At 39.3% G+C, this 11813-nt stretch overlaps 1 protein-coding gene across 1 annotated transcript; it reads right to left on the bottom strand.

The window, feature by feature from the left end:
- Positions 1-179: 179 nt before the first annotated feature.
- On the bottom strand, positions 180-11046 carry LOC121956984 (aspartate aminotransferase, mitochondrial). Its single transcript, XM_042505485.2, has 10 exons — positions 10885-11046; positions 6723-6879; positions 6038-6166; positions 5881-5940; positions 5634-5795; positions 4972-5076; positions 4594-4744; positions 3664-3829; positions 3367-3517; positions 180-1537 (listed from the first exon to the last, which is right to left on the bottom strand). Exons 1-10 carry the CDS (start codon positions 10965-10967, stop codon positions 1415-1417), a joined length of 1287 nt encoding a protein of 428 aa, XP_042361419.1. The 5' UTR covers positions 10968-11046; the 3' UTR covers positions 180-1414.
- Positions 11047-11813: the final 767 nt, after the last annotated feature.

Raw genomic sequence — 11813 nt, 5'->3', positions numbered from 1 at the left:
ATCACTATAGTTAGTGTTTGTCTTCAGATGAGTTTAATGAGATCTTATTTATACTAATGTAAACCAGTTATGATGTAACTTAAATATGTATTTAAAACTTTTATACAGCATCAAGCATTAACATTAAGTAATAACTTTAGGAGGGAAAGAAACTTAAAAAAAGACAGTGGAAAAAAACATTAATCTATAATGATTTATTGTTTGTTCAATGAGGTACATGCCCAATGATCCATTATTTTATAACAGAATGCAAAACATGGAGGCAAAGTGCCAGAGATTTGAGTAGCATGGGGGAAAACACCACATTTCTAGATGTTGTTTGTTTATTGTTTGATGAACAGATTCATACACTGTACATAAACAGTACACAATGACGTGAATGACCATCTGAGTAAATGAGCAGCATGTGCATTATTTCTTCAGATTCACCCGAACACTTGATCCAGCTCATCTGTGTTAACCACACAGAGAGATGTCTGTACTTGCATCAGATACAGAGACTCCATGATTAAATTAAAATTCATAAAATGGGGCATTCAATTTTGGGGCTATGGTGAAATATGGGGAGAAAAACAGAGTAATACTAAGTATTAGTCACATTTCTTTACAAGGTTTAATTGTGTTTGGCTTGTGTGCTTGTTTGTATCAGGGGTTAAAAATGGACTGACTGAGAGACTGCTGCCCTTCCAGCAACTGAAGTGAAACCCAAAAATGCTTCACAAATTCCAATGGAAAAGTACTGAATACAATGGATATAGCTAGGCAAATTCCAACAGAGATAATTGTATGAAATTATTGTATGATTGATTGGTTCAGATAAACAGCCACAGATTAGCCTGATAGTGCATTGATCGCTTTAAAACAGGATGCTGGCCTAATCTTGAAACTCAAACAGTGCCTTACAACTTATAAAGTGCTACAACTCCACCATTAGGATTAAGAAGAAAGAAAAGGACTCAGACTTTGTACAGGCTTTCACATTGCAGCAATGATCTCAGCTCGTACAGGAAGCCAATGCACAGTCTAACATTACCCGGACACGAGTGCCTGTGAGTGAGTGGGTTTACAACAGATCAACAGCACACATTTAAGGGACACTAATGCACAGCCAACAGTTGATTTCATATAATAAATAAGCAAAGATGATCCATCAGTAGTGTGAAAAACCATGTATTTGACAATTTAGCAGGGGAGCAGTTTAGTGAAATGTAAAAAAGGTAACCGGAGACTAAACCGTTTGACAGCAGCAACTGTTCCAAGTTGAACTTATGATGAAATCCAATCGAGAAAATGTCTAACTAAACACTGAGCTCTTTCTAACAGGTGGAATGGAGCAGACAGAGTATAGGTGATGCATGAAGCTGCTCTTCGACACTGCTGCTTTGATTTCGAAGCTCTCCCAGCAGGACACACTCTACTTGGTGACTGCATGGATCCCTTGTGCCAGGTAGCCCACGTTCCCAGAGGTCACGCCTGCCATGGAAATTCTGCCATCCTTGGTCATGTACACTGAAAACTCCTTTGTGAGGCGCTCAACCTGCAGGAAAAAATAAACGAACATTCACATCTCAAAATCCACAATAGTAACTGAACAAACATTTCCACTCAGCTTTGTTCTCTCAGTGCATCTCATCTGTAGCTGTCTGATCGCTTTGTTAACGAGACCTGGAAGAGACTGTTACAGTCGTTGAGCCTGCTGAAAATGAAAGCATTAACGTGATTTTATAAATCTTGATTTGTCAAAAGGCCTTATATATAATTTTGGAATGATATTTTCTTGTTTTTCATAATCTGCCCTAGTGGGAGCATGTAGAGGTTAAACAAAAGACAGCATGGAGCCTTAGGGACCTCCAGGCCATTTTTGTACACTCAGATGTAATTATTGATCCACAAAAGCAGTCCCTGTCAGACTGGATTCAAACACATTTAACACAATGCGAGTCAAACCCAACCATCGTGTCAACGGAGTTATAAAACTTTTCCACTGTCTCAGGGTGATGTCAGACAAGACCTTAACAACAGCAGTTTGTGTGCTACAGTGTCGAAATCCTGACCGGAAAGCATCCGATTAACTGTTTTGGACCAAGATGTTGTTCAGCTGTTTGAAAACAGCCTTTTCAATGATTTTACTCAATAAGAAGATGTTGATATGGGCCTGAAATTAGTATACACATTTTTTAAGAGTGGCTCAAGTACTGCAGTCTTCAGGACCTGTGGGAAATAGCTTGTGAGAAAAGAAGTGTTGACTGTTTTCAAAATATCTGACGTCATGCTCTTGTCAAATACTAACTGAAGGAAAGTAATGTGATTCCAGCACGCAGCTTTGCCGGCCCTTTGATCAATATGTCATTTGTCAAAAACAATTATTTCAGTTTAATCAGTGGTCCCTTTAACGACTTCCACTTTGTTTGCATATATTCACTGTGTGTGAGGGGTGCAGGTGATAGAGAAAAGACAAATAATCAGGTATTTAATTTTACTCACTACAGAGAAATGAGATTTGCCATTGTCACAAGAGCTGATCCAAGTAAGAACAAATTAAACTCCACGACAAACATGTGACAGATTAACAGTACTGTGTACCATTACAAAAACACTTTAAAAACTGATTTACAGTTTATATTGAGACTATATTAGAACAGCTATGGGGGACAAATACAAATGCTGGTTTATGATCATGCAAGAGAAATGTGTGAAATCCCTCTATAGATGGATATTTTATCTAATACCAGAGCAAGTGCTTACATTGACATTAAAGTTTCAAAGTACAAAACTAATACCATGAGCCAGACTGCTGTTCTAAATTTAACTTTAAAGAACAAAGCTGGGGATTTTTTTTCTTCAATTTAAATACGCATTTATGGGCTGCAAATTATATTTCTCAATGCAATTTGTATCATCTTAAAAGGAAATGTCGGACATATTTGTAAATCCGAATAATTGCTTTCTGGCATCCCTTCCATCACTGCTAAGGCTCATTTATTTAAAGATTATATCTCATTTATCTCATACAAAAGCTAGGGTGTGAAACTGACCAGTTGTTGTTTTACAGGAGATTATGTGTTGGACTATTTCTCGTCTCTGAGCTGTTGCCAGTTAACTCAGAGTATCCACAAAGTTACTGGTCGCTGCTCCTGGCTGTTGCGCTACATTTATCTAATGAACGTGACTGCAGAATCCACCCTCTGTGCCAGAAAATGTACAAGTGCATTTCCTGTCGCTGTCAAACTATTCCTTTAATATGATTTTGCTGAGATAGTTATTGTTGTAATGCATTATTTGAGAAAGTACATTTCAATTATAAAAAATATTTTTCTTTTGTTCTCTGTTGTAAACTATCAAAGGCATAACTGCGTGTGTGATTACCTGTTCGGGTTTGAGGCCTGTGAAGCAGAACATCCCGATCTGATCGATGACGTGCTGCCAGTTGTGGCTGGAGCCCTCCTTTTTCAGACCAGCCACCAGCTGCTCTCTCATCTTAATGATGCGGTTAGCCATGCCGTGGACCTCCTCCAGCCTGGGAGGAATCACAGCCAGGTCAAACAGATCAATAAATACATTCTGAAACAAGTGGAAGATGGATACCTGAACCTGTTGTGTTTTTAGAAATATCCAAAGTACACACTCAGTTCAGGTAAAACGTGTGTATCTATGAGCACATACCACAGTGAGCGCAGATCTGGTGTGTTGAGGATGGTTGCTGCAATTCTGGCTCCGTTCATCGGTGGGTTGGAATAAATGGGTCTGATGAGGATCTTAAGTTGAGACTCCACCCTCTTTGCCTCTTCTGCGTCGTTACACACCACAGTGAAGCCTCCCACACGCTCACCTGTTATCACCAACATGCACATTGAATGTTAGTCTGGCAGCATCATCTCTGTGAAACTGGAAAATTGTGTTAATTGGCTAAAATTGCTGATTTAACCTCCTCAGATGAGTTCAGTAATCAATGAAGGGTAAAAGGCAGTCTTAGTTGTCTTAGGGCTTAACTTAAACAGCAATATAATGATCAAGAGCATACTACATCCATAAAATACATTTAAATATTACTGTAAATTTGCAGCTAGTTCAGTGCATTTTAGAACATCAGAAATAAGGTTGACAGTAACAGAATAGCAAGACAAATAAGACAAGTGTTTGTAAAATGTGAAACATGTTACTTTTATCATTTCCTTTAGTCAGATTTTAGTTCTCGAAACTGGATTTTTCATCTGAATGAGACTCATTGTGAATCTAGCTAATAGTTCTTACTAATTTGTCTCACATTATAATGTCATTATATCTGGCGCTCTGGATTCTTATTTGAATAAATGATGTTTCACTGAGTACTCTTCACCACTTGGTGGTGGTAAAACACAAACTACAGTTCACATTATCGGTCACTATGTCACATTCATTCATGCACTTAGTCATCCTGGTTTCCATAAATTAATCTACAGCTTCAACATATGTGCAGAGAGTGTATACATTTTTTCTGATAATATTCTAAATCAACTTATTTTAACTGAGTCTTTGTATCCTCACAAACAACCTGCTGTGTTACCTGTGTGTCATTTTTGTTAATATTTAATCAAGAAGTGAATTCAGACTGACCGTAGAGCCCCATGTTTTTGGCGAAGGACTGGGACAGCAGGATGTTGTGACCCTGCTCAATGAAGTAGCGAACAGCCCAGGCATCACGATCAATGTCTCCACTTGCAAAGCCCTGATAGGCCATGTCGAAAAACACAAGCAACTTCTTTTTCTATATAGTGAAAAAGAAAGGGGGGTGACAAAGGGGAGAAACGCAGACAGAGACAACCTGTTAATAAAAATTCAAGTGCTAACGGCGAGATCGAGTACAGTGCTTATGTGGCTTTTGAACTGTCAAAGATCTTCAGATTTTGAGGTAAAAGAAAATGTGTACTGACATGCCATCAAAATGTAAATGCAGACATCTCACAGTGCTTAACTGCAAGAACACACACTCACCTTCACAATTTCAGAAATCTCCTTCCACTGCTCAGGTCTGGGGTCTACACCAGTGGGGTTGTGGGCACAAGCATGCAACATGATCACACTCTGCTCTGGGATTTTCTGTGACATAAAAAAATGTTTGTTTAGTCGAATTAGAATACAGAATCTCCTGTCAGTGTTTTCACTGCAGCACTGATTACCTGACATAATACTGAATACATAACTGACTCTAACCAAGCCAAAATATTTAAGCCACCTCCTCTCATAATATTTTGGTTATAAACAAAACTAGGGGTAAAAACATCAAGTTCTTCAAGGTTGTGATTACATAAATACAATTTAAGCAAAAATACACATATGAAAAAATAAATAAATCTGAAAATTATTATTGAAAACCCTCACAACCCAATTTAGAATTGTCAACACCCCAATTCCAAATGTAACTGAATCTGAACCAAAATTATACAGAAAAAAGAAACAGAACATAATACTCTGTGACTGTTTTGAATAGACTTAAGATTTCAGAGCGCATGAAAAGATGCAAAACCGAACCTTAAAAAAAAAAAATTCCCTCAGGGCCATGCCATCAGACCACTCTATGGGGCCGATTATTGGAAAATAGGGTTTCAAAATATTGCTTTACAAATATCCCTTGACACCCCACACTACAGTCTTACAGAGATGTCATCGAGAGCTCCTTTGAAGTCAAAGCCGCAGGTGGACGGGTCGTAGTATCTGTATGCTTTGAGCTGCATGCCAGAATCTCTGAAGATGGGTGTGTGGTTTCCCCAGGAGGGTTTGGGCAGGTACACGTCACGTGGACCTCCATGGAACCGAGACTGTGGCAAAGCAAAAAAATAGTAAGATAACCACTGTGACCTACATTTTTGTTTGGTCTAGGTGACCAATGCAAGAGGACCTCACCAAAAAGTTGGCTCCGATGCGCAGAGATCCAGTTCCGGAGATGGTCTGGACAGTGATGTTCTGTTGGTAGAAGAGAACTGCTGCATTGATTTGGACTTAAAATCGTCAGAATTAATTTCAACATCATTTAGGTTGGAGTTTTAACACCCAGACTTACCCTGCCGCTTTTCAAGACCTCGTTATCAGCACCAAGAGCAAGTTGGGCGCAGGACTTGGTAAACTCCCCCAAACCACCGATGGGGAGGTACTCCTTATCCAGCTGTTTGGCTGAAATAATAGCCTCTGCCTAGAAGGAAAGTGAAAAAATCAAAAGGTATGAAACAAAAACTAGAGCGATTTCCTCGACTGGTATTCTCTGCTTTGTACATGAAACATCTAGGCTTTAGTTAACATTTTGACACGAATCAAATGCATACACGCTGTCTCATTGTGACAAGGCAGAAATTCTCCAAGTTATTAATGTGTGATTCACCCCAAAGCACACTAAATGCTAAAATACTCAGAAGTGATGTTCCAAGGGGGTACAGAAGCTGAGCTCACTATGACAAAGCAGGAATGCCCGATTAGACAGACCCTGACCAAAAATAACCTTTAACCCTTCAAACAGACAGTGAAAATGTAAACCACTCAGGTCCCTTTATAGAGGAGACCAGCGGCTCTCTTTGAGTTCATTATTATAAAACATTAGATTGATTTACTTTCTGCTTTAAACATGAGGGTTGTTACCTGATGCATGGAGAAAATAAAATCCCTGTGTGTGTGTGTGTGTGTGTGTGTGAGTGTGAGACATAAGGGAAACATAACACTGGTGGATTCACTGGAAGGATTGGTGACAGTTTTACCTTGCGGACACAGCTGAGCACAAAGGGTTTGCCCTGGTCATCCCTGTAGGCTCCGACTCCCAGGTTCATCTTCTTGGGGTTGGTGTCTCTCTTGTAAGCTTCGGTCACCCCCAGGATGGGATCGGGGGGACCCATCTGCACTCCACCCCACCATGAGCTGCAAAGACACCAAATCAGATGAATAGTGATGTGGAAGATATGGAAAACATTGAAAAGACACAGTACAATAACTACTTCCTCATGAACAGAAACACTAATGCATCTTCACAAGGTCACGAAATGATCAGCCTCTTAAGTTTTCATGGCCTTAGGTGACACCAGGCACACTAATGTGTCGGACATGTTAGCCTTGCTCCTGTAACATGCCGTGGACCTAATGCTCAGGCTTAACTCCTCATGTGACCTGAGGATACCACACCGACGTAGAGATGCATGAATGTTTCACGAAACAAACATTGCAATCCATTCAGAGGGTCCAGAGTCCAAAAACAGGGGTAACAGTTAATGCGGATCTACAACACAAACTCCCTTGTTCACCAAGTGAGTATTCCCAACATGATTAACAGCCACTAAGTTCCCCTGCGAGTATTTTCTTAGCTTTCTTTGTGCTTTTGGCAATATTTGCAAAAACTTCATTTAGTTGGACTGTGGCTTGTTCATTTCCCTATACTTTTATTAGTTTTATTCATATTGTATATATACTCACATACTGAAGACTAATCACTTTTAAGGCCCCAATGTTATGTTATAACCTTGTCTTTGAACAGTCTTTAAGTATCTATAATTTTGGAGATGACTCTGCTGTGAAAACAGAAACATCCCTTTTATGAGCAAAAATGTTACACCGGCTGCACAAACATAAAACTGAGTAAAAGGCATAGGAGAAAATAAACCAGCTGTAAAGACAGGAAATGTAAGCTGCATACCAAATGTAATAAGCTAATGCTCTCTTACTTCCTGACCTCAGAGTGACAGACTGCAGCTTATTATGCACATGATAGTGGTGCAGACTCTGTCAGTGTATTAGATCCACTTTGGACTTGCTATGTACAACATGCCAGAATAAAGTGCATGAAAGTATGCATACACACACCAGGATCTATAGAAACTAACATTGACCACTCCAGTTTAAATTGGGATTAATATTTTTCAATGTGTCTTTTTAACTTAATATACACACACACCTTTGTAGGTGACAATTCCAACCTGAAAACCCTGAACAGGACCACACGCCCTTCATCACTCCATGTCTATAAAGCATCTATCATTATAAAAATAAATTTATAAAGGGTCTCTAGAGCAACTGAAACATGTGGAAGTGGAAAGTAGATATGTTAGGCAAAAACAATCAAAATTTAAAATATAGAACATTAATACAGATGTTTCAGGTAGCATCTCTCTGTGTGGCATCAAGGCAAAAACAAGCTGAGTCATCTGTGCATGATGTGTGTTCTGCAGTGAAAAATAAAAAAAAACGTGTCAAGGATTTTAACACTAACAAAGCAAAGATGAATGCATTTACTATCACTGCCAGCATTTCTACTTCTTCATAGTAACAGAGAGGGTATTCTCTGCTTCCTGCTCAGGGACTACTGATGTTAATTAGCTTAGCGCTTACTCTGGTAAAGCTATGCATTTTCACTGTCAAATAGCATGCGACTCACACTCATAATAAAGGTCAATTATCAGTTATAGTGGACTGCAGAATTCCAATATGTAAGATGAAAGAAAAGAATACAAGTACAAAGTAAATAAAACTTACATCACAAGAATACAAGTGTGAAATTTTATTGCAAATTGCAGAAAAAAAGTAACCAACCATACTAAACTCTGGTAGAATACTAGACATTATTTGTATGTTGACGGCTGATTAAATCGGTGCATTGTTGATTGCTTTGCTACTGTCTATATGATATCTGGCTACTATGATATCATGGATTGCTTTTAATATAATACTCATCTTATCACTGTCACCTTTTGCACTTCATGCAATTAAATACATAGTGTCACAGATCTGCTTTAAACATGAGGGTTGTTGCCTGATGCAACCTTTGGCTGCCCATATTGTCTCAGGTTTCTCTGTACTTTGTGAAGCCTCTAAACTTTGCAGCTAAATTTAGAACTGAACACTTTGCAAAGGGCAAGTGTCTCCAAAGCCCTGCCAATAAAAGAATACATCACACTTGTTTATTATGTACTAAATGACAACAGTTTACTGGCAACATTTTTATTGCATGAAAAATTAAGTAGTGTGACCTGTTTTGGGAAAAAGGTATGTGCTTGGTTCAGCCTTTGTGAAGCCTTAAACGTTCACACTGTGTCAAAGAGGTATTTTTTTTGTTTTTTTTGTTTTTGTTTTGTTGTTATTATTATTCTTAATATTAACAATAATAACAATGATAATAATAATAATAGATTTCCTTTTCTCTTTAGGTTGGAATGCACTGGGATTAGGGAGGTAGGGGAATGGGTCAGGAATTTTATATTTGTTCTATGAAAAAAATTATAAAAGTTAGGTATTGCTTTGCTTGTATTTTGTAGTATGTGGTATGCTGTAGTATGCTGTTGTACATGCTGTTATCACAGCTATGCTTTTGATTTTTGAAATTTAAGAAGTCCTTTCATTGCACCAGTGCAATAAAAAATAGTAAGCAGCAAACTCTGAGGTGATTTGACAAAGACTATATGTAGCATGTAAGTTTATGTAAAGACACAAATAAGGTAAGAAAATGAGGAGCATTTCTGTGCAAAATGCAAACAGAAGAGGGTGCAGATATTTTACTGTTTAGTTGTACTTCAACACAAACAAAATTGAGAATCTTTCTGTATCTTAGAGTATTTGAGTTTTAGCATTGTCATTCTGGCAACAGCACAGAAAACCTTTGAACGGCTGAACGTCAGAGTTTACATAAACGTCACAGTGACTGACAAGTTATCAGTGATCAATAGACCAAAGGCCTTTTTGCCAAGTTACAGTGCAGGATGGTGACTGCTTTTGATACTGCTAACTAACATTAAATAAAATGTCTGGTTAGAAGTAGATTGGGAAAACCCTACTGTCATTTAATTATTCTTTGAAACCAGATCAATGTGCATGAATATGAGCCGTCAGGATGTGAACTAGAAACTCTGAAATACACCCACAGACAGGAATACGATAGCACCAGCTCGCTAACGAAACCGACAGTTACACCTGCGAAGAAAGAAGCAGAGGCTGAACAAAAGACTCAGACAAAACGCCCGATCAACGTGTCTACATTTGCAGTAATCACATGTGAAATTTTGTGCATATACAGGCGCGGCGGCAGTCATAAACGAGTTTGCCCTCCAAGTAGACCCTGAAAGGACATCGGTGACTATCTAAGCGTCGCCGCTAACAATTAGCCAATCAGCGACCGAAGGCGGACCAGAACAGCCAATCAATGATCAAAGGCGGGACACGGCAGCCAATCAAATGGCACGACTTCTTCAACTACGACAAGTCGCTTAGCTCAAACTGCATGTGGGATTTGACAGCTGAAGCGATCGTGTAAATCATTAAGAAAGTTTCCTTTGGTACCAAAACAAAGCGAAATAGCAGCCACCTCATATGACATATTGCTCTAGAAAAGTTTAAATTACGATCCGAATCTAGCTGGCTTTATTTTCACCTTTACACCGGCGACTTCTTTAACGGGAACAAGTGCCGCCGACACGCCAACGTGACTTTCATCAGTAACGTTAGCGAGCTTCACTGATAGCAGCACCGAGTCACCCTCTGAGGTCAAGTCAGTGCTAATCAGAGAGGATGTCTGGCACAACATATGCTGACCTATGAGGTTATCAGGTCATAAAACCGGATTCTGTAACGTTTATAAACATGAAAACAAAACCGCTGTATGTTAACGTTAGCTAGCACCGAAGCTAACCTGAGCCAGCACATCGGGCCTATTGAAATCATTTGACCCCTGTTGGCTAGCCTGCAAATATGGACTGAGTAATCACAAAGCAGGCGAGCTTCAGCATAAATCTGATGGCTGACAGAACCGTTAACCTTAGCCGTAAAGTAACGGTTGATCGGCTGCTTAAGCTAGCTGTACAAACTATTGTAACGGCTAATTTAGCTTATCAAAGACAATTGTGTCTAAACGTGTTTAGTTTTGAGAGTGTTGTTGTTGTTTACCTGTTGCGGGTGGAGAGCACTCCCAGGGCCGGGGAGATGTTCCCCAGACAGTAGATCACCTTGTTTGACTTGAGCAGGGCCATCGTTGTGCTGCGCTTGGGAGCAGAGCCTCAGAGGATGTGGACGGATGTGAAGGGCAGGCACGACCACGACGCTGCGATTTGAGTACGCGCTGACGTCAGAGCCGCAAACGATCGGCGTGGTGGAGACGCATGAGGCAGAGCTGAGATTATAATCTGTTAATCCTCACACCGGTGTGCTGTGGAGAGGGCAGCAAAAGAAGGAGAGGAAAGACAAATAACGCCAAGACAGACCTCCTGCATCATCAAATATGTGTATTGCAGAAGACAAAGTTCAGGTGCATGTAGCGTAAAAATAGAGAAACAAATCCACAATTAATTTTATAAAATAATTAATAATCACTGTCAACATTAATCTCACAGACAACATTTAAAATTCGAGTACCAAAAACGACATGAATGTTTGTCAGCATTGTGCTCTGAGTAAATCTGAAGAAAGAACCTATGGTGAATATTATAAAGGATCAACTGAACCCTCAAAAAAGCAAAAAATAACTAAATAATAGAAATGGTCTGAATTTAAATTATCCGCGGAGACTGTGATATTAATCCATTCATGTTTCTGAACATCTTGAGTAGTCAACAAATGTGATGGTGATGTTTTTAATGATGATATCACGACAGTTTATTGGCATGTGTGTTTTAAATCCGATGTACCTGCTCCTGAATGTTTAGGTGTGTGACAAACCCTACTTTTATGGTGATGATTACTTTTTATGTGCTACTCGATTGCGGAAATGATGCCTTTCTCTGGCAGCAGCATTTAGCAGTTACATGATTTGTCCACTTGAGGGCAATGTTACACAATAGACATCAACTGCAGCTGCTTTTATAAGCGCTAGTGTGTAT

The sequence above is a fragment of the Plectropomus leopardus genome, chromosome 1, assembly GCF_026936395.1.
Source record: "Plectropomus leopardus strain MGB_pleo_1.0 chromosome 1, ASM2693639v1, whole genome shotgun sequence".
In the NCBI taxonomy this organism is placed as follows: domain Eukaryota; kingdom Metazoa; phylum Chordata; class Actinopteri; order Perciformes; family Serranidae; genus Plectropomus; species Plectropomus leopardus.
Note: the sequence above shows the minus strand (reverse complement) of the source record. Positions and strands in the feature narration are given on the sequence as shown.

Coding starts and splice junctions, on each gene's coding strand:
- LOC121956984 (XM_042505485.2), bottom strand. CDS start 10,967: ATGGCCCTGCTCAAGTCAAACAAGGTGATCTACTGTCTGGGGAACATC. Junction 5,941..6,037: donor AGGTCTTGAAAAGCGGCAGG/GTAAGTCTGGGT, acceptor TTCTACCAACAG/AACATCACTGTCCAGACCAT. Junction 5,077..5,633: donor GAGCTCTCGATGACATCTCT/GTAAGACTGTAG, acceptor TTTATGTCACAG/AAAATCCCAGAGCAGAGTGT.